This window comes from Oncorhynchus mykiss, chromosome 11 (assembly GCF_057628025.1).
Source record: "Oncorhynchus mykiss isolate SJ-2025 chromosome 11, ASM5762802v1, whole genome shotgun sequence".
Taxonomy (NCBI): Eukaryota; Metazoa; Chordata; class Actinopteri; order Salmoniformes; family Salmonidae; genus Oncorhynchus; species Oncorhynchus mykiss.
The window spans coordinates 42110383-42137398 of NC_143032.1; the positions used below are offsets into that span (position 1 = coordinate 42110383).

The 27016-nt window shown below is 40.9% G+C and overlaps 1 protein-coding gene across 3 annotated transcripts in view; it reads left to right on the top strand.

Moving 5' to 3' along the window:
- The first annotated feature begins 19649 nt into the window (after window positions 1–19649).
- The window catches only part of grid2 (glutamate receptor, ionotropic, delta 2), a 559781-nt gene continuing 552414 nt past the window's right edge, over window positions 19650–27016 (top strand). For all 3 annotated transcript variants that reach the window (XR_002475295.3, XM_021620869.3, XM_021620870.3), the window contains exon 1: window positions 19650–20553. Coding sequence is in view for 2 of the 3 variants with exons in the window: in XM_021620869.3 (XP_021476544.2) it covers window positions 20466–20553 (88 nt within the window). In the remaining variant the exon portion in view is untranslated. The remainder of the gene's footprint in view (window positions 20554–27016) is intronic.

Below are 27016 nucleotides of genomic sequence, written 5' to 3' on the forward strand. Positions count from 1 at the left end.
ATGCTGGCACGTGGGCTCTCACTTTGGTTCCTACCTGCTTCAATTAAGTTCCTGCTGTTCTTCATTTGGAGCATGTGGCTTCTTTAACCTCCTCCTCAACTTGTTTTCCTCTATTAAACAACCAAACAAAATCTACCTCCACTCCTGCTCTCGTCACGGGGCTGAAGGCCCGCAGAGAGACTCAGAGACTTCCTTCAATCTCAGCAGCGGTGAAAGAGGATGTTCTCATCTCACGGCTCGGCTCCTCTGCTACTCGCCTATATGTGTGAGTGGCCATTTTGTCCATGCAAATTTCTCTCATTTTCTCCTGGCAGTGTCTCAGGGTGGCCGCAGCCCAGACAGTCCACCTCATTTAATCTCAACTCGCTTTCTCCTGCTTTCAGGGTGTCAGCTACAAAGCCAATCAGACCATCCCTTTTAACACCTGTATGTGTACATGTATGTGGGGCCATTGGTGATACAGAGGCAAACGTCTTCCTTTTGAGACCCTGAAAGTCCTTAATAGAGCACACCTAGTGAACAGCTGTTTTGAAGTGCACCTTTTGCCGAGGGTAATCAGACCAAACTAGACAAGTGCAAGGGCAAGTCATTTCCAGATGAAATACTGAAACTCAGATTGAGGCACTGAAACACAATTCCAAAAGTGCATGGTGTTCTATCGGAACAAATTGTAAATCATAAAATGAATGATCCAATTTCTCCCTCCACAAAATAATCCTGCTCTGCGCAGAAGAGCTCTTGTGTAAATAAAAGGAAACACAATGGCGGGCCACAATGCGAGTACAAATTTAGAAAACAGATCACCTAAACACCAGCTTTCTCACAAATCGCGGTGCATGGAGGATCTTTGGAACTTATATCCATGCCTGAATTGACAATTATTCGGAAGATGAAATTGGAATTGGGTCGTAGATGTGCCAGAGATCTATTTCAATAAAGCAATGCAAATATTGAATAATTTACATCAGGAGTTGATGCACTGTCTGCCTCATATAGTTGGTGATTTAATAGGCTAGTTTGACTGTAATTCATAGGGGTGATGAGAGAGAGGGAGCAAGAAGGAGAGCTAGCTGTGGGTGATAGGCTACACTCCATCTCTGTTCCCCTGAAGTCCCTCCTCTTCCCTGCCTCTCCTCTCCCAATGCATCCCGCTACTTTAATGGTTAGGGTATTGGGCCAGTAACCCGAAAGGTTGCTGGATCGAATCCCCGAGCTGACAAGGTAAATATCTGTCGTTCTGCCCCTGAGCAAGGCAGTTAACCCACTGTTCCCCGGGCGCCGAAGACGTAAATGTCGATTAAGGCAGCCCCACGCACCTCTCTGATTAAGAGGGGTTGGGTTAAATGCGGAAGACACATTTCAGTTGAAGGCATTCAGTTTTACAACTGACTAGGTATCTCCCTTTCCCTTTCCCATACTTCAGGCTACAAGCAGCAGTAGATATTGTTACCAGTCTGCAAGGTGATCCATTAACCATGCAAAGCCAATGCAGAGACTAAGGAGATCACCCAAATTGCACCCTATTCCCTATATAGTGCACTACTTTTGAAGGGAGCGCTATGCGTCCTCTTAAAAGTGGTGCACTATATAGGGAATAGGGTGTCATTTGGGAAGCAACCTAAGGACATTTCCCAGGAAGTACAACGCTTCCACTGCCCCCGTCAACATGTCTGCTTGTCTCCAGGGAAGCAACTCTGCACCTCTTCAACATTTATTACAACCAGTGGCGATTTTAGCATGTAAATCTTGGTGGGGCATGCAGGACGGACGTAGTCGATATAACTATTTGTTTAGCACTTTTGAAATGTACAGTGAGAGAATTCAGAACAAGGGTCGTTCTTACAGTGTTCTCGCTGTCCACCAAGTCAGAACCGTAGGATAAATAAAGGGGGCATATAAGCAGACAATGAAAGCTACAATATTCAGAGACCATGTTTGTATGCGGCTTCATTAACTCAATATTTTTTTTTTTACATTGTTTGCAAACTGATATGTGACACGCATTAATGCCAAAATAACATGCAAAACAGGCAAGCCCCACCTGAATGATGGGTTGTCACTGATTACAACTGTCCATGTCCTTGAAAATATGGGCTGTATATGAGATGAGAAGTCACCCCAAAACAACCTAATGCAGGCAAACATATACGTTTTAGTTAACAGAGGGTAGGACTTTCACATATGAGTTAGAAACACATATTGCCTCCCCTGTGTGTGGATCTGTCAATATCCCTATGAAGTGAGCTGAGAACTGTTTGTGTCCATGCGTGCATGCATTAATTTGTGTGTGTGTTTGTTTCTTGCCACCATGCAGTGATATGTTGCAGGTGTGTGTTGTTTTGATGCTGTGTCCATGTTCTTTGGACCGGTCTGTAGGTGATAGCTCCTCTCTAAGGACAGAGACCGATTGAGTTAAGCACTGTCCGATTCACCTGATATCCAACTGTAAATAATCTACAGCTCATCATTATTGAGTCTCTTCTGCAGGGATAGTGACCCTAGTACGTACACACACACACACACACACACACACACACACACACACACACACACACACAGTCACAGTCACACTCACAGTCACAGTCACACAGTCAAGATTGTGGAAACCCAGAAAGTTCACACACACACTAAAAGAGAGACGACTCCAAGGTTTACTCTGCATTAGCCTTAGATAGTAAAAAAAAGTAGGGAGTTGTGCCAGAGCCCAGGAACATCTCTTGGTTACATCAAAGGATACATTTATATGCACAAATATTCCAGATACTGATCTGTTACTTGCTGTAGTTTGTTTCTCTGTGAACTTAGCAAGAGGATAGATGATATATGGCATCTGTATCATCAAGCTGAAGTTTTGCATTTTGACATCTTTTTACCTGGTGTCAAATGTCTTGTGCATTCAACCTAATCTGCCAGGCAGTTCAAATGGAGGGGAGACCTCTGCTGTTTAGTTCTGGTACTCCAGACATCATGATTTGAAATAACAAAAAAAAAACTTTTGAAAAAGGAACACAATGTTCGTGATTAATGATCGCCTGTATTTCGCAGTGTATTATATTCACTTTAGTTAGTACAGTCAAATATTGCTTTTGTGTGATTGATTATATACCATGTCCAGGTCAGCTCCAATGATGAGGATGGGGTTGAAGACGTTCAAGTGGGCGGCAGGTGTTTTATAGCAGGGCATACAGCCTGAGCAGACAGCTCTACACGGTGAATAGCTCCTTCTCCTAGCACTGAGAGACTGGCAGGGATTGTGTTGGAGCAGATCCTTGTTTTAGCACCGGCTTAGTGGACAGCTCCACTGTTCTAAGCTGGAGCGTGGGAAATGTCTTGTGCCTCATTTCCTCTTGACATTTCCAACCATCCTTGACTCTCACCTTATGTCGAGAGTTACTACTGTATCATTACCCCTGAGCCGCTCCTCTCCATGACTCAGTTCAATACCCCGCCTGAGGGGCTAGCTAGGGTTCTCTCAAGGTAGAGAGAGCGAGGAAAGAGGAAAAACGCATTTTGGACAGCACAGTTGAAACATTTGACAGCCGAGAGAATGTTGTGAAAGACAAGTCTATCATGTAGAGCTTGTTTGTTGAGGAGCGCATCAAGTACAACATGCTGTTGATCAGGACAGCAGGAGTTCAACACTGTAAACACTGTTGCCACCAATCACACTCATACTCTGTTAATATACGGTCCTAGTTCAGTATCAATATGTCTTTACCTCAAGGGTCTTGGTTTATTCTTGGATCAGTTGTCACCCATATCTTTCCATCAAAATGTATCCTCCCTGAATATGATCTGCTGGATGGTAATGCATCTTTTGTTACACTCCGGGGTGAAGTTTCCGCTAGGTGCAGATCTAGGATCAGCCCCCCCCCCCCCCTATCCTAACCTTAACCATTAGTGAGAAAAATGATAAACTGACCCAAGATCAGCTTTTCTAGTGGCAACTTCTCCCTACACCTCTCTGTACTCCTGAGAACCACACTTCAATCCCTTCAGACAACCCATTTATTACCCGTTACTCGATTTTATATAGTATACAGTATCTATCTACCATATGGAATGAATCTTTTAGCAGAGCAGTCTGATTGGTTACCAAAGAATCCTCTCAGGCTCGATTCTCTAGGACGTGTCTGGAATGGCACCCTATTCCCTATAGAGGGCACTACTTTTGACCAGGGCCCATAGGGCTCTGCACCACCGATAGGGCTCTGGTCAAAAGTAGTGCCCTCTATAGAGAATAGGGGGGCATTTCAGATGCCGCCTCTATGCAAAAAGATCTCTTACTGACTCCATAGACGCCATGATGTCAATCACTGCATGCACCACACAAGAAGTCTTGCCACTTCATAAAGCTTCTATTTACACGGGATAAAGTGGGAGACGCTGGTAACTCCTGAATCAACTCTATTGCTTTTTCCCGCTCCAATGTCGAGAAGGCAGCACTTTGATTGTGTTTGTTTGTTGCTATCAATTATTCACAGAGTGCAGATCACAATGTTTGGGTCTCTTAATTTCAGCCGCAGATGTAGTGCCAGAGAATAGGGAGTGATATAATGGTGCTTATAGTGGAGCGCTAACAAAACCATTATACAGTGAGCTCCAAAAGTACTTCAGGAGCTCCCTGTATTTCTCTCTGTCTCATTAAGCGTTACTAAGTAGGAATTAAAAAAGGAGCATAGGCACATAGCACTTCAGAAATAACCTAGGGAGATAAACATAAGACAAAACAAGGTAAGGAAGCTGGTATAGGAAACAGTGGTCATTCTTCAGGGCTGTGTGGAATCAATAGGATACCCAGGGAGAAGCCAACTCATGAACAGAGTGTCTTTGTCTGTGTTTGTACCTCTGAACTAAACCAACTTTACTCTAATGGCTTTTCAGCTATCTGAGTGTGGTTACGTGTCTTCCTCCCAGTGAAACAGAAAGGTTAATAAACGTCTGCCATTCGGTTAATGAAAGGAATCACGAGTTGAAATAATAACTGCAAGGCTTGTGGTCACCATCCACTTCAATGGTCTTCAGTCCAACAGACAGACATGCAGGCTGGCAGACGGACATACAGACAGACAGACAAGACAGGCTCTGCTCTCTGGTCTAGTGATGTAGCAACATCTCTCCAACACAGAAGTGTCCTTGAGGCAGCATACTATGTCACTCATCACACACCTGAATTGCTCTTTTTATCTCTGTGATGCTGGGTCTCACAAGCTGCTGTAAGCTCATCACAAACATTCATACACACCCCCTGATTAGATCTAAAGCCACACTCCACCCCCCTCACCAAGGTGACATTCTCCCAATGTGCTTTATACACAACCTGATGGTGAACCTGCACGTCTTGGAATAGAAACATCCCTGCTGTGCTTTAGTCAACATTATGTCTACAGTACACATGTACTTCGTTTCAGGGAATGGTGTCACATGTTTTTACTTGTTTAAGTTATGTGCCTGACTGTGCGATGTCCGTCTGCTTGTCTGTCTGTCTGCTTGCCTGCGGTAAAAAGGGCCCATGAGCACCAACGTGAAGTTCACAGCAGCGTGTCAAATTGAGTGTCAAATTAAATCTGAGAGTACAGTTGAAGTCGGAAGTTTACGTACACCTTAGCTGAATACATTTAAACTCAGTTTTTCACAGTTCCTGACATTTAATCCTAGTAAAAATTCCCTGTCTTAGGTCAGTTAGGATCACCACTTTATTTTAAGAATGTGAAATGTCAGAATAATAGTAGAGAGAGTGGTTTATTTCAGCTTTTATTTCTTTCATCACATTCCCAGTGGGTCAGAAGTTTACATACGCTCAATTAGTATTTGGTAGCATTACCTTTAAATGGTTTAACTTGGGTCAAATGTTTCGGTTAGCCTTCCACAAGCTTCCCAGAATAAGTTGGGTGAATTTTGGCCCATTCCTCCTGACAGTGCTGGTGTAACTGAGTCAGGTTTGTAAGGCCTCCTTGCTCGCACACGCTTTTTCAATTCTGCCCACAAATGTTCTATATGACTGAGGTCAGGGCTTTGTGATGGCCACTCCAATACCTTGACTTTGTGGTCCTTAAGCCATTTTGCCACAACTTTGGAAGTATGCTTGGGGTCATTGTCCATTTGGAGGACCCATTTGCGACCAAGCTTTAACTTCCTGACTGATGTTGTGAGATGTTGCTTCAATATTGCTTCAATATATCCACATAATTGTCTGCCTCATGATGCCATCTTTTTTGTGAAGTGCACCAGTCCCTCCTGCAGCAAAGCACCCCCACAACATGATGCTGCCACCCCTGTGCTTCACGGTTGGGATGGTGTTCTTCTGCTTGCAAGCCTCCCCCTTTTTCCTCTGAACATAACGATGGTCATTATGGCCAAACGATTCTATTTTTGTTTCATCAGACCAGAGGACATTTCTCCAAAACGTACGATCTTTGTCCCCATGTGCAGTTGCACACCGTAGTCTGGCTTTTTTATGGCGGTTTTTGAGCAGTGGCTTCTTCCTTGCTGAGCGGCCTTTCAGGTTATGTCAATATAGGACTCGTTTTACTGTGGATATGTCACGTTCTGACCTTAGTTCCTTTATTATGTCTTTGTGTTAGTTTGGTCAGCGTGTGAGTTGGGGTGGGTAGTCTATGTTCTTTTTTCTATGTAGTATTTATGTGTTTGGCCTGATATGGTTCTCAAACAGAGTCAGGTGTCGTTCGTTGTCTCTGATTGAGAATCATACTTAGGTAGTCTGTTTTCCCCATTTTAGTTGTGGGTGATTGTTTTCTGTCTCTGTGTCTTCACCAGACAGAACTGTTTCGTTTTCGTTCATTCTCCTTGTTATTTAGTTTTTTTGTGTTCAGAGTTAATAAATATCAACATGGACACGTACAACGCTGCATATTGGTCCGATCCTTCATACTCCTCGTCAGAGGAAGACGAATCTCGTTACAGGATATAGATACTTTTGTACCTGTGTCCTTCAGCATCTTCACAAGGTTGATTTGAACTTTTCACACCAAAGTACGTTCATCTCTAGGAGACAGAACACGTCTCCTTCCTGAGTGTTATGACGGCTGCGTGGTCCCATGGTGTTTATACTTGCGTACTATTGTTTGTACAGATGAACGTGGTCCCTGAAATTGCTGCCAAGGATGAACCAGACTTGTGGAGGTCTACAATTTGTTTTCTGTCAAGCAAAGAGGCACAGAGTTTAAAGGTAGGCCTTGAAATACATCCACAGCTACACCTCCAATTAACTCAAATGATGTCAATTCGCCCATCAGAAGCTTCCACATCCATTACATAATTTTGTTGAGTTTTCCAAGCTGTTTAAAGGCACAGTCAACTTAGTGCATGTAAACCTCTGACCCACTGGAATTGTGACACAGTGAATTATAAGTGAAATAATCTGTCTGTAAACAATTGTTAGAAAAAAGACTTGTGTTATACTCAAAGTAGATGTCCTAACCGACTTGGCAAAACTATAGTTTGTTAACAAAAAAATTGTGGAGTGGTTGAAAAACGAGCTCTAATGACTCCAACCTAAGTGTATTTAAACTTCCGACTTCAACTGTATATATTTTTTTAGGTATATACATTTGAACCATGTTCCATCCTAACAATTTGGATGAGCAAAATTTTTGATTTCTTAATGTAAAAGGAAATTGCCTCTTAGAAGACATCTAACAGAAAAAGGTATTTGAAGGTATTAGAAATACATAAACACAATAATAATAATAATAAAGTAAAGACCCCTGCCAACTAATATTTTTTCTTTCTTCTGTAAGTTTAAAAAAGATTGCTTTGTGCCTGGAAATTCCATTACCAAAACCCCATATATTTTAGATATTTTCTAATTTCTCTCCTTCATGAGGGAGGATAATGAAAGTTCAGTTACAAGTAAAGGTAGACCTACCAATTAGTGTTTTTACTGATTGATCAATTTTGTTTATGAATGAAGTGATTAAAACTCGACATCCTGTTATTAAATCGGTAACAGACTTTCAGAACAAGCGGTAACGGAATTTCTGCAATTGCTTTGGCTACAATAGGAAATCATAGTAGTCACAAACCACAGTTGGGTCCCTGCTACTGTCCTCCCTTCCACTGGCATACTGTAATGTTCAGCTGAGAACTGGTGGTCAAAGCAAGAGCGTGAAAAGTCTGGGCAACCCATCTCTCTCTCTCTCTTTCCTCTCTCTCTCCAATTAATGTCACCTCTCCCGGCTCTTTCAACCCATTCTTTCTACAGACATCTTTGAATCTTAATTCGGAGCAGATATTTAAGAGTTTTTCAAAAACATGGTCACATAAAAACAGAGGGAAATTTTACAGAAATTCTGTTCTTCCAGTAAATGTGTTCTTGTACAATTTTCAGCGTAAATTGTTAAAAGTAGTTGCTGTGCATAGAATAGTATGGTTCGTTAACCTTTTGAAATCAATGTTTTTTATTTGTCATACATTTTAAGTGAAGCGTCTGAGTGGAATTTCCCCTGCCTGTCTGACTGCCCCCCTATCTATCTGCCCGTTAATCTGTCTGCCTCTGTCCCTCTGTCCACTCTTAAACAGCCGACCTGTCGTTATTAATGACCCCTGCATTATTAATCCCAGCATGCATTAACATGCTGCACCTTCCCTTTTCTTTATCACACACCTCATCCAATCACTGTAGTTAATGGGGTCGCACTGGCTCATTCAGTCTTCTCAATACAGCGTGACAGCAGCAACTGTATTCTCCACTCCCATGAGCCTCTCTGGTTCCGCCGGGTCACTCTGCTCGCTCTTCAAATCTGGCCTATCCATAACAACCAAGGCATACGGACATAAAATTATATGTGTGCAAAACCCATATTGACAGTGTGTAGCCTACTACAGTAAATGTTTTTTTGGGAGATAGTGGTGATTTTAGCACATGCACAAACAATAGTGTTAAAATAAAATATTGTCACAAGGTTGTAATCTCTTATTGATAGATGTGCTGGGTGTCTCGAGATTGCATAGGCTCTAATTACCTTCCTGTGAATGCACACTTCAACATTTCCACTCACTGTTGATGCTAGCACTTGCCCCCAAAAGGTGTACAATCTGGGTTACAGTGGGGCAAAAAAGTATTTAGTCAGCCACCAATTGTGCAAGTTCTCCCACTTAAGAAGATGAGAGAGGCCTGTCATTTTCATCATAGGAACACTTCAACTATGACAGACAAAATGAGAAAAAAAATCCAGAAAATCACATTGTATGATTTTTTTTAATGAATTTATTTGCAAATTATGGTGGAAAATAAGTATTTGGTCAATAACAAAAGTTTATCTCAATACTTTGTTATATACCCTTTTTTGGCAATGACAGAGGTCAAGAGTTTTCTGTAAGTCTTCACAAGGTTTTCACACATTGTTGCTGGTATTTTGGCCCATTCCTCCATGCAGTTCTCCTCTAGAGCAGTGATGTTTTGGAGCTGTTGCTGAGCAACACGGACTTTCAACTCCCTCCAAAGATTTTCTATGGGGTTGAGATCTGGAGACTGGCTAGGCCACTCCAGGACCTTGAAATGCTTCTTACGAAGCCACTCCTTCATTGCCCGGGAGTTGTGTTTGGGATCATCGTCATGCTGAAAGACCCAGCCAGGTTTCATCTTCAATGCCCTTGCTGATGGAAGGAAGTTTTCACTCAAAATCTCACGATACATGGCCCCATTCATTCTTTCCTTTACATGGATCAGTCGTCCTGGTCCCTTTGCAGAAAAACAGCCACAAAGCATGATGTTTCCACCACCATGCTTCACAGTAGGTATGGTGTTCTTTGGATGCAAGTCAGCATTCTTTGTCCTCCAAACACGACGAGTTGAGTTTTTACCAAAAGGTTCTATTTTGGTTTCATCTGACCATATGACATTCTCCCAATCTTCTTCTGGATCATCCAAATGCTCTATAGCAAACTTCAGACGGGCCTGGACATGTACTGGCTTAAGCAGGGGGACACGTCTGGCACTGCAGGATTTGAGTCCCTGGCGGCGTAGTGTGTTACTGATGGTAGGCTTTGTTACTTTGGTCCCAGCTCTCTGCAGGTCATTCACTAGGTCCCCCCGTGTGGTTCTGGGATTTTTGCTCACCGTTCTTGTGATCATTTTGACCCCACTGGGTGAGATCTTGCGTGGAGCCCCAGATCGAGGAAGATTATCAGTGGTTTTGTATGTCTTCCATTTCCTAATAATTGCTCCCACAGTTGATTTCTTCAAACCAAGCTGCTTACCTATTGCAGATTCAGTCTTCCCAGCCTAGTGCAGGTCTATAATTTTGTTTCTGGTGTCCTTTGACAGCTCTTTGGTCTTGGCCATAGTGGAGTTTGAAGTGTGACTGTTTGAGGTTGTGGACAGGTGTCTTTTATACTGATAACAAGTTCAAACAGGTGCCATTAATACGGGAGTGGAGGACTGAGGAGCCTCTTAAAGAAGAAGTTCCAGGTCTGTGAGAGCCAGAAATCTTGCTTGTTTGTAGGTGACCAAATACTTATTTTCCACCATAATTTGCAAATAAATTCATTAAAAATCCTACAATGTGATTTTCTGGATTTTCTCATTTTGTCTGTCATAGTTGAAGTGTACCTATGATGAAAATTACAGGTCTCATCTTTTTAAGTGGGAGAACTTGCATATTTCATGTGTTTTTGTGCATTTTCTGTGTGTAGCTTAAGTCATGTGAAAAGACACATTTGGGTGTGAGAAATGAAGGCTATTCCATGCGAGAAATTGCCAAGAAACTGAAGAGCTCGTACAACGCTGTGTACTACTCCCTTCACAGAACAGCACAAACGGGCTCTAACCAGAATAGAAAGAGGACTGAGAGCTAACTAAGTTAGCTAGTGTTTAGTTACATTGAAAAGGAACCAAGATCCTTCAATTGTCATAAAAAAATGTGACAGAGGAGGAATTTGTATACAAAACAAATGTGACTATGTGAATGAATGTTGCCGACAACTGTCTAAAGGTGACTTCTGTCACAAACTGAATCATGACCCTCTCCTAGAATTTCAGCATAATATCACATCCACATTGGAAAGCTATTAGGAATCAGGACAAATCACCAAAACAGTATGTGCATTTCTATGTGTGAAATTTCATAAGATACCAACTTTTTATTTTCATGATGAAAATATCTAAAAAAATTGCAAAATTGCAAAAAACTAAGAAAAACAACGCAACTGTGTTTTGCACTAAGTAGACCAAGTGTTCGGTGAAAATAAAGCAATCCTGAAAAAGCACTGGCATATTTTGCAATCAGACAAAAAAATTGCACACCTCTTCAAGAAACCCCCAATTGTGGTCTATAAGCGTGGTCGCAATATTGTGGATATAGTTAATCTATCTCATCACCTTTGCATGTGGAAAGCCTACTGGTTATCCTATCTAAAAACATTGACTTAGGGGTCTGAATATTGATCTCACGCCCTTCTTATGACCAAATATATTTTCTGTGAACAGGTCTTGTAAATTAATGTATTCTTTTTACAATTTATCAGTGTACACCCAATATGTCCCTCCTGTTAATGATGCTTATTATGCATTATAGTTTAACCAAAAGATGGAAGGAAGGAAGGAAATATTTAAATATATACAGTATCAGTCAAAGGTTTGGACACACCTACTCATTCCAGGGTTTTTCTTTATTTTTGACTATTTTCTACATTGTAGAATAATAGTGAAGACATCACAACTATGAAATAACACAATCTTTAAGTGATACCACAGATTCTCAAATTGATTGAGGTCTGGGATTTGACTAGGCCATTCCAAGACATTTAAATGTTTCCCCTTAAACCACTCAAGTGTTGCTTTAGCAGTATGCTTAAGGTCATTGTCCTGCTGGAAGGGGAACCTCCGTTACAGTCTCAAATCTCTGGAAGACTCAAACAGGTTTCCCTCAAGGATTTTCCTGAATTTAGCGCCATCCATCTTGGTGCCATCCATTTAGCGCCATCCATCTTGGCAGGTTTGTTGTGGTGCCATATTATTTACATTTTTTAATTATGGATTTAATGGTGCTCCGGGGGATGTTCAAAGTTTCGAATATTTTTTTATAACCCAATCCTGATCTGTACTTCTCCACAACTTTGTCCCTGACCTGTTTGGAGAGCTCATTGGTCTTCATGGTGCCGCTTGCTTGGTGGTGCCCCTTGCTTAGTGGTGTTGCAGACTCTGGGGGCTTTCAGGACAGGTGTATATACTGAGATCATGTGACAGATCATGTGACATGTGATTTTACACAGGTGGACTTTATTTAACTAATTGACTGCTGAAGGTAATATTTAGGGGCTTCATGGCAAAGGGGGTGAATATGTATGCACACACCACTTTTCAGTTGTTTTTTTAAATAATTATTTTAAACAAGTAAATTTTTTCATTTCACTTCCCCAATTTGGACTATTTAGTGTATGTCCATGACATGAAATCCAAATAAAAATCTATTTAAATTACAGTAAGGGGGATGAATACTTTTGCAAGGCACTGTATTTTCAATATGCTGTGGGCTATTGTCTTTTAACAGTTTCGCTCAATTTATTCTGACCAACCTAGCAATTACGACACACCCCTCACTATTGTCATTGGTTGCACTAATTGCACTGTTTGTCTACAATACCTGTTTCAAGCATTCATGACATAACCCAAACGTTGGTGTTTTTTACCCAATAAATTACAGGGAGGTTATACATAATGGAGTGTGAAACTCTCTTTGTTTTCATAGCTTGCAGTTTATTCACCGTTTGTCAGCACTTCTACACTAAATCATTTTCTCAGGTGTGCGCCAGCTCATGCTTTTTATTAGACTCATATCGTGTTTACACAAGTAACTAGCTAGCTAACGTTAACATGCTGGGTGTGTCTCACGTAATACCCTGAGAACAAGGTTCAGGCAAGATAAGACCAAAAATGGAACAATGAAACAGATATTTCACCGGATGTATAATTGTGAAGCATCCGGTTGGCGTTTCCACTTACTACCAAATATGGTGATGAAAGCAAGCCCAGCGGCCGGCAGTGGGAAAAGATGGAGCGAGATGGATTTTGGATGACATTCTGCTAATTTTGTCATCGATGAAACATTTGATCTCCATACAGTCTCAAGTTTCCAAAAATTGCGTTGTTTAGGAGAAGTGCAAGGGTGAATTGAGTTATTGCACACACGCACTTCACAGAGTAGGCGGAAATATGCAAATAAATGCTAGAACGCGCCAACAGGATCTCACTAGCTCGTGCTTGGCTCTACCCACCTCCTTGCTTTTTGAGCCCACTATGATTAATTTTCTCCCATTGGAAACAACAGGCTCTGGTCTATTTTGGGTTAGTTATATAAATTGTTGCTAAGACCATCAACCCCAGCTAATGCTAACTAGTTGGCCAGCAAGTAGCGACCATAGCATAGCTATTTGCCAGGTTTAGGTAGCTAGCTAGTAAAGGTGAGAAAATTAGCTAGCTCGACAGATTGCATGGAATGTCTATTTTGTAGATGCTAGCTAGTTAGTTGGTAGTCCTAACAAAAGCACCAGAGAAGCTAATGTTAGCTAGCTACAGTTAACTATACTAAATAATTAAATAATCCAGCAAAATTGATGTATACAAAAAAAGCTAAACAAATTGCATGGAAAAAGTACTTTCTATCTCCTGTGTTGACGTTTTTGTCTTGACTCCAACACAATTTCATGTCTGGATTTTCTTCTTCTTTGGTATCATGGCGTTCGCACATTTTGTTTGTGCTTGCCGCCACCTACTGTGCGGTAGTGTGTTCAATCACGTTCCATTTGTTACACAAAAAATAACAAGGAAAGGGGGAGAAAAAAAATGTCCACCACCAACCAACCCTACACCAATAAATCACTATGTCATAAAAATGTAAATCTCTAATCAATTCAATTCAAGGGACTTTATTGGCGTGGGAAACATATGTTAACATTACCAAAGCAAGTGAAGTAGATAATATACAAAAGTGAAATAAACAATAAAGATTAACAGTAAACATTACACTCAGAGGTTCCAAAAGAATAAAAACATTACAAATGTCATTATGTGTGTATATATACAGTGTAACAATGTACAAATGGTTAAAGTACAAAAGGAAAAATAAATAAGCATAAATATGGGTTGTATTTACAATGGTTTTTGTTCTTCACTGGTTGACCTTTTCTTGTGGCAACAGGTCACAAATCTTGCTGCTGTGATGGCACACTGTGGTATTTCACCCAGTAGATATGGGAGTTTATCAAAATCGGGTTTGTTTTCGATTTCTTTGTGGATCTGTGTAATCTGAGGGAAATATGTGTCTCTAATATGGTCATACATTGGGCAGGAGGTTAGGAAGTGCAGCTCAGTTTCCACCTCATTTTGTGGGCAGTGTGCACATGGTCTGTCTTCTCTTGAGAGCCAGGTCTGCCTATGGCAGCCTTTCTCAATAGCAAGGCTATGCTCACTGAGTCTGTACATAGTCAAGATTTCCTTAAGTTTGGGTCAGTCACAGTGGTCAGGTATCCTGTTTAGGGCCAAATAGCAGTCTAGTTTGCTCTGTTTTTTGTTAATTCTTTCCAATGTGTCAAGTAATTATCTTTTTGTTTTCTCATGATTTGGTTGGGTCTAATTGTGTTGCTGTCCTGGGGCTCTGTGGGGTGTGTTTGTGTTTGTGAACAGAGCCCCAGGATTAAGTTGCTTAGAGGATAAGGGACTCTTCTTCAGCTTCATCTGTCTGTAGGTGATGGCTTTGTTATGGAAGGTTTGGGAATCGCTTCCTTTTAGGTGGTTGTAGAATTTAACGTCTCTTTTCTGGATTTTGATAATTAGCAGGTATCGGCTTAATTCTGCTCTGCATGTATTATTTGGTGTTCTACGTTGTACACAGAGGATATAATTGTAGAATTCTGCATGCAGAGTCTCAATTTGGTGTTTGTCCAATTTTGTGAATTCTTGGTTGGTGAGCGGACCCCAGACCTCACAACCATAAAGGGCAGTGGGTTCTATAACTGATTCAAACATTTTTAGCCAGATCCTATTTGGAATGTCGAATTTTATGTTCCTTTTTTTTTCTTCTTTTTTTTTCCTGTTTCAAATATTTTTTATTAAACACACACAAGAATGGTGTATAGGTATACAAGACAGGTATACAATTCTTATCTAAACATAAAAGAGCATACAGGAACAACAAGATGCAGAACAAATGGGTGCAGAACAAATAATACAAAACATGACATACAAAACAAGGACACGTAGAAAGAAAGAGGGAAGATGTCCCCCCTCCCCCCTTATCCCCCCCCCCTTATCCCCCCCCCCCCTCCCAACTGCTCGGGTGGCAGGGCCAGCACATGCTGCCCAAAGGTAGATTAAAATATTACAATTGAGAGTGCGTTAATAAGTACAAATTCACAGTGCCGACTCGTCCAAGTAGGAGAGGAAAGGCTGCCAGATTTGATCAAATGTTGATAATTTATTGTTCAGAATATATCTAATTCTTTCTAAGTGTACAGTGTTTGCCAATTCACTGAGCCATAATTTGGTAGAGGGCGCTTCCCTTCTTTTCCAAAACAACAAGATTAGTTTTTTTTAAATTTTATGTTCCTTTTGATGGCATAGAATGCCCTTCTTGCCTTGTCTCTCAGATCAGTTTTGTGGAAGTTACCTGTCGCGCTGATGTTTAGGCCAAAGTATGTATCGTTTTTTGTGTGCTCTAGGGCAACGGTGTCTAGATGGAATTTGTATTTGTGGTCTGGCGACTGGACCTTTTTTGGAACACCATTATTTTGGTCTTACTGAGATTTACTGTCAGGGCCCAGGTCTTGCAGAATCTGTGCAGAAGTTCTAGGTACTGCTGTAGGCCCTCCTTGGTTGGTGACAGAAGCAGCAGATCATCAGTAGACATTTGACTTCAGATTCTAGTAGGGTGAGGCCGGGTGCTGCAGACTTTTCTAGTGCCCTTGCCAATTCGTTGATATATATGTTGAAAAGGGTGGGGATTAAGCTGCATCCCTGTCTCACCCCACGGCCCTGGGGGAAGAAATGTATGTGTTTTTGTCTATTTTAACTGCACACTTGTTGTTTGTGTACATGGATTTTATAATATCATATGTTTTTCCCCCAACACAACTTTCAATAAATTTGTATAGCAGACCCTCATGCCAAATTGAGTTGAATACTTTTTTGAAATCAACAAAGCATGATAAGACTTTGCTTTTGTTTTGTTTGTTTGTCAATTAGGGTGTGCAGGGTGAATACGTGGTCTGTTGTACGATAATTTGGTAAAAAGCCAATTTGACATTTGCTCAGTACATTGTTTCACTGAGGAAATGTATGAGTCTGCTGTTAATAATGATGCAGAGGATTTTCCCAAGGTTACTGTTGACACATCCCACGGTAGTTATTGGGGTCAAATTTGTCTCCACTTTTGTGGATTGGGGTGATCACTCCTTGGTTCCAAATATTGGGGAAGATTCCAGAGGCAAGGATGATGTTAGAGTTGTTGTCTGTATATTTGATCATTTCATTGAGGGTACCATCAACACTACAGGCCTTTTTGGTTTGGAGGGTTTTTATTTTGTCCTGTAGTTCATTCAAGGTAATTGGAGAATCCAGTGTGTTCTGGTAGTCTTTAATAGTTGATTCTAAGATTTGTATTTGATCATGTATATGTTTTTGCTGTTTGTTCTTTGTTATAGAGCCAAAAGGATTGGAGAAGTGTTTTACCCATACATCTCCATTTTGGATAGATAATTCTTCGTGGTGTTGTTTGTTTAGTGTTTTCCAATTTTCCCAGAAGTGGTTAGTCTATCGATTCTTCAATTACATTGAGCTGATTTCTGACGTGCTGTTCTTTTATTTTTCCTTAGTGTATTTCTGTATTGTTTTTGTGATTCACCATAGTGAAGGCGTAGACTCAGGTTTTCCGTGTCTCTATGGTTGGACAAGTTTCTCAATTTCCTTCTTAGATTTTTGCATTCTTCATCAAACCATTTGCCATTGTTGTTAATTTTCATCAGTTTTCTATTTGAGATTTTTAGATTTGATAGGGAAGCTGAAGGGTCAAATATACTGTTAAGATTTTCTACTGCCAAGTTTACACCTTCACTGTTACAGTGGAACGTTTTGTCCAGGAAGTTGTCTAAATGGAATTTAATTTGTTGTTGCCTCATTTTTTTTGGTAGGTTTTCGGACTACATTCCTTCCATCAATAGCATGTTTTAATATTAGTTCCTTGTGCTTTGATGCCTCACGATTGAGTATTGCTCTGTTCAAGTAGACTGTGATTTTTCTGTGGTCTGATAGGGGTGTCAGTGTGCTGACTGTGAACGCTCTGAGAGACTCTGGGTTGAGGTCAGTGACAAAGTAGTCTACAGTACTACTGCCAAGAGATGAGCTATCGTGGTACCTATCATAGGAGTCCCCTCAAAGCCTACCATACATACCCAGCGTGCGACAGAGCTGCAGGAGTTACCCGTTTTTGTTGGCTATGTTGTCATAGTTGTGCCTAGGGGGGCATATGGGGGTGGGAATGCTGTCACCTCCAGGCAGGTGTTTGTCCCCCTGTATGCTGAGGGTGTCAAGTTCTTATCCGGTTCTGGCATTTAGGTCACCACAGACTAGCACATGTCCCTGGGAATAAGGAATAAGAGTTTGTTTTATGAAAATGTCAAGTCCATTGATAAACCATTATTCAACCAAGCTTAATAGGCCTACAATTTGGCAAGCACAAATGACTAGCTCACAATTTTAACCATAACTGTTTTTATGTGTCTGAAATTGTTTGTTGCCATTTGGCCTGGGCATCAGACTCCAGAGGCCTTTAATTGCCGAATTGTGTCAATTGGCTAACACTTATCACATGGTTTGTGCAGCCTGAAATATGGTGCTTTTGGATATATAGTTGGGATTCTATCAGCTACTTTAACATTTTTAACAAACATGGTAACACGCATTCATTGTTACACCTCTGTAATTACAGACTGCAATTACCACCAGTTGCATGTTGGTATTGTAGTGTAACTATGTATTACTACAATCAATTACAATACTTGTTAGTGTAATTACATATGCAATTGCTCTCTAATAATTACCCCGTAAAATGAAGTGTTACTGACGTGTACTTTCATTGCTCTTGAGTTTAAAAATCCAACTTCGAATTTGACCTCACTTTCAATTTCATAGGTAGATTAAGCTTTCAACTGCTCAAATTCTTATCGTGTTTTATAGTTTAAACATTAGAGTTTTAAAATTGTGCTCTATATGAAAATCTACAGATCAATGTTCCAGAATATGATATTGCATTTTATTAATGTGATCCATGAATTGGTAATATTGAGCTCATCAAAGGTTTGCTTGAATAAGATTTTATGTATGTTGGAAACTTACACATATACAGAATTGTAGTTTAGTTGGAAGTTGGAATACTGTAGCCTATTTAAAAGGCATATACAATGGAACGAGTTGGATGTAGGATTCTCCAGTGACGGCTTCCTCTGGTGTATTAGTGTGGAGACGTATCAGTTTGTGTGTGTGATTCCTTTTGTAATTGGTGTAGGCTATGTCCAGTGTCCACTCTACTGCACTCCCATTGGTCTTCTCTAGCTAATGACTGCCCATGTTGTGTGAAAGTTCTGTGACAAGACAATATGAACAGTTTCCTTCACACAATCTGAAATGGTCCACCGACACAGACAGTGTGGTGAAGAAGGCGCAACGGCGCCTCTTTAAACTCAGGAGGCTGACGAAATTTGGCTTGGCCCCTAAGATCCTCAGAAACTTTTGCAGATGCATCGTTGAGAGGATCCTGTCGGGCTGTATCGCCGCCTGGTATGGCAACTGCACCGCCCGCAACCACAGGGCTCTCCAGAGGGTGGTGCAGTCTGCCCAACGCTTCACCGGGGGCACACTGCCTGCCCTCCAGGACACCTACAGCACCCGATGTCACAGGAAGGCCAAAAAGATAATCGATGACATTAACCCCCCGAGCCATGGCCTGTTCACTCTGCTATCATCCAGAAGGTGAGGTCAGTACAGGTGCATCAAAGCTGGGACCGAGAGACTGAAAAACAGCTTTATTCTCAAGGCCATCAGACTGTTAAATAACCATCAGTAGCCAGCTACCACCCGGTTAGTCAACGCTGCACCTTAGAGGCTGCTGCACTATATACATGGAATTACTGGCCACTTTAACAATGGAACACCAGTCATATTAATAATGTTTACATACTGCTTTACTCATCTCATGTATATACTGTATTCTAATGTATGTTTGTCAATGCCACTCCGACATTGCTCGTGCTAATATTTATATATTTCTTAATTCCATTATTGTACTTTTCAATTTGTATTGTTTACAATTGTTAGATAATACTGCACTGTTGGAGCTAGGAACACAAGCATTTCGCTACACCCGCAGTAACATCTACTAAGTATGTGACCAATTTGATTTAGTTGGTTTTGGGTGTGAAACTATGTAATTTGATTGAAAATATGTATAAGTGGATCACTTGACACCTATCAAAAGTGATCCAAAGTGTTTTCCTACTGAGTCTTTAATAGACGATTGTCAACAGATTTAAGATTAGCCTATGCCCAGTGTCCCCCAGTCTATGAGGAGCATGGAGATGCCCACCGCTGAACCAGGGCGGAGCTAGAGCTTGGCCAGATTGCCTCTCTCGGTTCATGTGAGAAATCCCCGCCCTCTGTGCATATCATCCTCTCTCTGACTCCGTCAGTCTTCCTTCCAGGTAATTCTGTTCCAGAAAATGCGCGGCTGGCAACTGCTGCTGCTGTCCCTGTAGTTGGCTCTCTCTACCGGGCCTCCTTCCACTCAGTATAGCTCACCCACCGACTGCTAGAGAGAATCCGCATGCGGAGCCTCATCGAGCGCACCGTGGTGAATTTACACTTGATTTTCTGTCGCAGAAGAGTGGTATCTAGCAGAAGAGTGGTACCTACGCTTGCCAGATTCTTGAATATGGAGGTCCTTGTGAAATATACATTTGATAATTTTTTTTGTTTTATGTCTTAAATATCAGTGATGGATCCAGTCTTTGAAACCGCATGAAAATGCAAGTTTTGCAGTTTATTTTCATTCGTTCAAGCTGAGCAAATGCGTCGTGTCTGAGGCAGAATCTACGGTCTCCTCCAAATCAGCCCAGGATTTGCGTATGAGAAACGCAAACCACAGCGTTCCTATTGATCGAACATTGCGTTTGGCTTGCCTTTATCCCCAGTTTCGGATTGATCGGATGCACCGGCGTTGGATGCGACTGTGGAGAACTCCATAGCTTTCAGCACGATTTGATGTAAAGGGTTTTTCAACAGGGTAACTGGACGTCTACCTTTCTGAAAACAGCTACATTCAAGTCAAGTGCGAAAGCCATCGATAGATCATCCCTATATGGACTAAACCTTGGCTCCTCGGGATTTTAAAACTAGCAGGTCACACTCATCTTGGTTTTGGCGCTTCTTGGGAAAATTGCCTTAAACTGCGGGAGCCATGAAAGTTGTTTCAGCAGTGTTGTTCCTTGCCATATTTTGGAGTCAGGAGTGGGAGCCCGTGAATTCTGATTCAATCATACACATCGGTAAGTGCGCCTTCTCCCAAAATCAGTACGCTAATAAGGGTGCCATCCCTCTGCATGGATTTGCCTCGGCATATATTTGGGTAGCCTATCTGTAATTGGCAAATCATTTGTGCCACCACACACCTCTAACAATATGGACATTGTCAGTTCCGAAGCATGATATTGGTACGGGATACATTATTGTTCAATAATACAATTCATTTTTACCTCATACTGCAAAGACATTTTTGACCTAACCTCTCATGCGCAATTATACATAATGACTATTGAAGTTGCATATAATTATCGTGTATGTTTTAGTTAGGGAATTGCATTAATCATAATGTTTTTATATTCAATAATCTAAAGATGGGAAATGTGAATACATGTTTTATACCATAGGCTAACATGTAATATTAACTTACTGTATAGAATGGGTCTCCTGTTCATTGCGTCAATGAAAATAGCTGCCTGAAAACAGGTGGTTTGAGAATTGCCTGGTGTCTGCGGATTAGGAAGGAATATGCTGATATTCTATTTCTTTAAACAATATCTCCACAATTACATGTTAGCTACATGCAATTCACCTGGAATAGCCTCAATAATATAGGAATGGGACCACTGTAGCAGAGGAGGCTGGTGGGAGGAGCTGTAGGAGGATGGGCTCATTGTAATGGCTGGAATGGAATAAATGGAATAGAGTCAAACATGTGGTTTCCATACGTTTGATGTGTTTGATTCTATTCCATTCTAGCCATTACAATGAGCCCATCCTCCTATAGCTCCTCCCACTAGCCTTCTCTGCACTATAGACAATGAGGCAATGTTGAGTGTGCAGATTGAAATGGGGTGTAGGAAAAATGTGCTTAGATGTAGGCAATGAGAGGAGGGTCGGCTGAGAGATAGTGTATACGCTCATGCATGTCTTGCTTGTGTGAGCGATAGGTTAATATTTGAATGGACACACATTGTGACCTCAAATCGAGCTTGCCAACTCGTAGTCCTTAAAACCAGACATGAGTTACCTATGGTTCGTTCAGCCATTCCTGGGGAAAATGAATGGGGGAATCAAAAATAAGGTTGACACAGGCTTCAGCGATCTTATACATTTTGTTCTATGAGATAATATCAGTCAGTTAACATGACCTGTATGAAATATGAAGACTTGCCTAGTTAAAAAAAATGTAAGTCTAAAAAAATGTGCTGTTATCTGCTTGTTTTGATTACATAAATGCTTAAATTCACAAAAAGTGACGTTAGCTGATGAAGATTACCTCATAGAACAAAACGTTTAAGATCTCCTAAGCCTGTGTTTATCCCAGCCCATATTTTCAGTGTTTATCCCCCCCCAAAAAACATGAATTTCCCAATAGGCTTTCCTTTGGTCAATGAGCCATGGTGGAGTTGGCCTCCGTTAGTGCCTAAAAAAAATATGATCATTATTGCTCTCTATGGGGGATGGAGAGAAAAAGAGAGAGAGAGAGAGATGCACACCAATTTAGGCTCTCAACAATGGTACATCGCAACACACTGATGGATAAAATGTTATAAGCAAGATAAACCTGATAGTGTTAGGTGCACTTAACACAAAACGCTTTACCTCATCTTGAACCACCCTCTCTATATAGCTGTCAATCTGTCAAGTAAATTGGCCTTATTTTTCGGATCATTTCAATCCCCAATACTTTATGATAGCCTATTGTGAGGCCATTGTCGTGCAATGCATTTTTTTTGTTTGTCGCACACCTGACAAAATGCATCGAAGTCAATTTAATGCATCAGACAAATTGTCAGTGTGAAACAAGGTAGGTGTAGGTGATTTACAGTAGCCTGTTTGTAGCTGTAGCTATTTGGGAAGATCAGGGACTTGGTTTATGGATGGTCTTTGGACAAGCTGCTTCTCCAGTGAAAAACTGGGAATATTCAGCCTCCAGTATTAGTTATGTCCTATTATGTGTCTATTTCATTTTTTTCCACACAGTTGTAATGTGATTTTAATGTCATTCTTTTTTCTGATGAATGACAACAAGCCTCTGTTTGTTCATTTTTCCTCGATGAACAACCTTTGGTGGTGTTTTCGAGTCATTATTTTCTTCCCCACCCTCAATCAATAGCTCATTTCCCTTGCTAGACGTTCCTATTTTGAATCACCAGGCCTACATGAAAGGTTACCCTTACGATTCCCCTCCCTGGTGGAAATGGTAGATTAGGCCACTTATTGGTTGTGATATTTCCTCGCATGTCACTGTCAAGTGAGAAAAGGACAGCATAATAAAAAAAAGGACCGGCTTAGTTATAGCCTAATATAGGCCTAATTATTAAGGAACAAAATTGTGTTTCATCGGAAATAATTAGGCCTACGTTGTCTCCCAAAACAAGTGAGTGGTCAGGAGAATGAAAAGCTACGTTAAGCATAACTTTGACGATGTAGGAATACCTTTCTAGTCTATTTGTTGCGGTTAAAGAAAGAAGGAAAGGGGAAAACCTGAAATCAACAGAGTGCTATAGCCTAGTTGGCCTAGCTTATAGCCTACTGCATCATCCTTTCCTGTGACGCTAGAATTTGAGGGAGGCATTTTCATATCACACGCATTACTTGATTGCCGAGGAGCCTTCTAATGATCTGCATGCTGAAGGGACAGGCGATGCGCCGTGCACGGCATCGCGATGGCGTGCCACTTTATGAGGCTATTCAGAAAGTCAATTTGATTTATGTTGCTGGAAAGCCCCAAAGTCCCTCGTATTATCCAAGCTGCCTGGCATCGTCCTCACACAGCACATCCACCCGCTCACCATACACTAATGTAGAGGAGCCAAACATTCCAACATGACAGTCCCACTTCAGGCTACTTTGTTCCTTCCGCAGAATAACAAAGATTCCCTGTTTAAAGCAGATGCCCTCTGTTTATGTTTTGCACCTAGCCAATTGAAATACAAAGTGCCCAAATCGAAATGCAGGAGGACATGCTTATTATATACCCCGCCCCCCCTAGTGGTCGTATTCCCCGGCCCTTCTAGTGGCCCCACTAGTGGTCGAGTCTTTAAAGCTTTTCAAGCTGCAATGTTGTATTAATTTTCAATACTCCTGAGGGGGGAAAATCTCATCTTTATCATTATTTTTTTGATTTTTTTATTATGTAATTGTTACATGATGTATTATGAAAGTGACCTTAATAATAATATATTGCTGTAATATGACAGGAGAACACTTCTGTTTTTGTCTTTGCCATGGTAGTGGGATTCAAAATATATGGGTTTATAGATTTGGGTGTTCCTGGTGTTTTGCTAACCCCTTTCGCAGCTGTCGAGGCTACGTCCTTTTAAACGAGGAGCTGCACGTTTGTAGGAAGTGCTTCCTATCTATCCACCCATTGAGTTATGTATCTACGAGCTCTGAAAGATCTGCTGCTCCATATTTATTTCAGCAGATTATACGCCTCAGATTTCCCCTGTGTTTGGACATCTGACTGAGTACTGGAAGTGACATCGACATATAGTGTGCATGTTGGTGAGGCACTCATCCAGTAGCAAGGGTGTAACTTTGTGTTGGATATTGGGGGGGGGGGGGGGGGTCAATGTGTTCCGGTGTGAAATGGGTAGCTGTGAAATGGTTGTTTCTGGTGAATTTTGAAGGGAAATCTATTTTTTTCAATCCTGATCATTTGGTTGGTATTCCCCAATCACAACTGAAATATCAATATTTTTTCGATATTACTTTAAACTGTGTTCTTACTTTTAACAGTTCAGAAAGTTACCACCATGCCCCTTCTTTAACTACATTTAAATGTCAAAACACCTTTATTCTATTTGTGTACCCTTCACCAATCTTGGCTAGTACATGGTCTTGAATAACACATTTCTTATGCCCACTTAAAAGGAGTTGAAGCAATTTGAGTCTATACCCTTCTTACTTGGTTACACAATTTAATTGTACTATTAATTAATTAAATAATTCAGTGACAGTGAGAATATACAGTAAATCTTCAATATACAATAAAAGGTCCTTTGCTGTTGTTCTGAGATTGATTTGCACTTTTCGAACCAAAGTACGTTCATCTCTAGGAGACAGCACATGTCTCCTTCCTGAGCGGTATGATGGCTGCGTGGTCCCATGGTGTTTATACTTGGGTACTATTGTTTGTACAGATGAACGTGGTACCTTCAGGCGTTTGCAAACTGCTCCCAGGGATGAACCAGACTTGTGGAGGTCTCCAATTTGATTTCTGTGGTCTTGGCTGATTTCTTTAGATTTCCCCATTATGTCAAGCAAAGAGGCACTGAGTTAGAAGGTAGGCCTTGAAATATATCCATAGATCCAGCTCCAATTGACTCAAACCTACGTGTATGTTAACATCCGACTTCAACTGTACATTTATGAAATGTTGATGAACTTTTACTCGGTTCAAACTTTCAAAACATTTATATATTGAAGTGTTTGTGGATATAGCTTAGAGAGAGAGAGAGGGAGAGAGAGAGATCTGCTACTGCGGACCAAAACAGTACATCGCATAAGGGAAATAAATCTTAACGCCAGTAGCTGCCTGGCACTTTACAGCTACGCCTGCCTGTTGGACCAGTTGTGTAGAGAGAGAGAGGGATTTAAAATGTATGCCAAACACAATTTACTAGAAGAACTGTGGCGACGCAAAGGTTGGTAACAGATTTACTGTAAAATCTCCCTTAGATTCAAAGATGTCTGCAGAAACGAGGGCAGAAAAAACATCTATTTTGGTTATTGAACCACAGTAAGGAAAGGGATTTACACCCGGTAACAAAATTACATCATGGGTCCCTGATCTGTACTACATTGAAATGCATAATTATGGATTTGAATGTCTTCCTCTTCATGGTGATGTATCCTGAATAGGTACACAAAGGTAGAAATATGCAATATCATCCTTTGCATATATAGTAATTATTCTACACACTGGCTATTATTCTAATGAATAATACATTTGGTTGGTTCGGACCAAATCTGAACCAATCATAGATGTCTGTTTCACAAGTTTGGACATCACAGTGGAGCACAGTACAGTAAAGTATAGTACGGTAGAGTAAAGTATAATTCAGTAGAGTACAATATACTGTACTCTACTTTAGTGTGCTCTACTGTACTGAACTGTATTGTGCTGAACTGAACTATACTCTACTCTTCCTTACTGCTCTGTACTCTCTCTTCACTGTGCTGTGCTGTCCAAACTTGTGAAACATGGACGTATATGGTTTTCCGTTAATTCTGTTACAGACTGGGTAACCAACTTTGAATCACTTGATAATTCATAAACAAAAATTGATATCAGTAAAAACACTAACTAAGTCTACCGTTACTTGTTACTTCTGTGAATCTTCATTATCCTCCCTCCTGATGAGGGTGTGAAATGAGAAAATACTGTATCTTAAAGATATGTGGGTTTTGGTAATGGAATTACAAGGCACAAGGAGATGTTTCTGAAACGTACAGAAGGCAAATCATTTATCCGAAACAAACTATATGTTGATATTAGTTGGCAGGGGTCTTTAATTCAACATTATTGTGTTTTGATGTATTTATAATACCTTTCAAGATTTTTTCTGGCAGATGTTTTCTAAGACCCATTTCCCATCTGCTTGACCAGAAATCAAAGCCATTAATGAATTTATAAGATAGACAATTGTCGAAAAATATAGTATCTATGACTTCATTTCCAAAAAATATAAACTCTTTGCTTTCATTTTGACACCCAATTTGATATGCTCCTGTGAACTTCACATGTTGGTGCTCATGTATTTATTTTTTATTTTACCTTTATTTAACCAGGCAAGTCAGTTAAGAACAATTCAAACAATTCTTATTTTCAATGACGGCCTGGGAACAGTGGGTTAACTGCCTGTTCAGGGGCAGAACGACCTTGTCAGCTCGGGGGTTTGAACTCGCAACCTTCCGGTTACTAGTCCAACGCTCTAACCACTAGGCTACCCTGCCGCCCCGTATGAAAATAAGGCTACTGCAAAAAGGTTTTAAGTTCTACGTGAAACAAGCTACGTATAAATGCAATTTATTACATGAATTCTCTCCTACTTTTTGTCTCCATCTTTATTATTACAACGTGTATGTTGGAATCTAAGGCCGACTAACATGTAGGTACCTAATCCTTGTAAACAGTCAGCAGGTAGGGTAGGCCAGATGGACTGGACCATTTCAAACGTGCTATTTTTGGAGAACAACAGAGGCCCTTATCCCAGGAACATACTGATAATGAGGAGTGTGTGTGTGTGTGCATGAAGACTGACTGCTATGTAAAGGTTTTGGCTTAATCCCTTCCTAGCCCCCCGGGTATCCCCAGCAGGCCTCTGCCTCCAGATGTGGGTGTGTGTGTGTGTGTGAGTGAGTGGACGGAAGGCCAACATGCGCCAATAATCTCGCCAGGGCCGGAGTTATGAACAAACCTTAGGGGGCCTGGCCCGCCCTGCAGTACCTCCTTGCCCATCTAAATAAATAATTGAA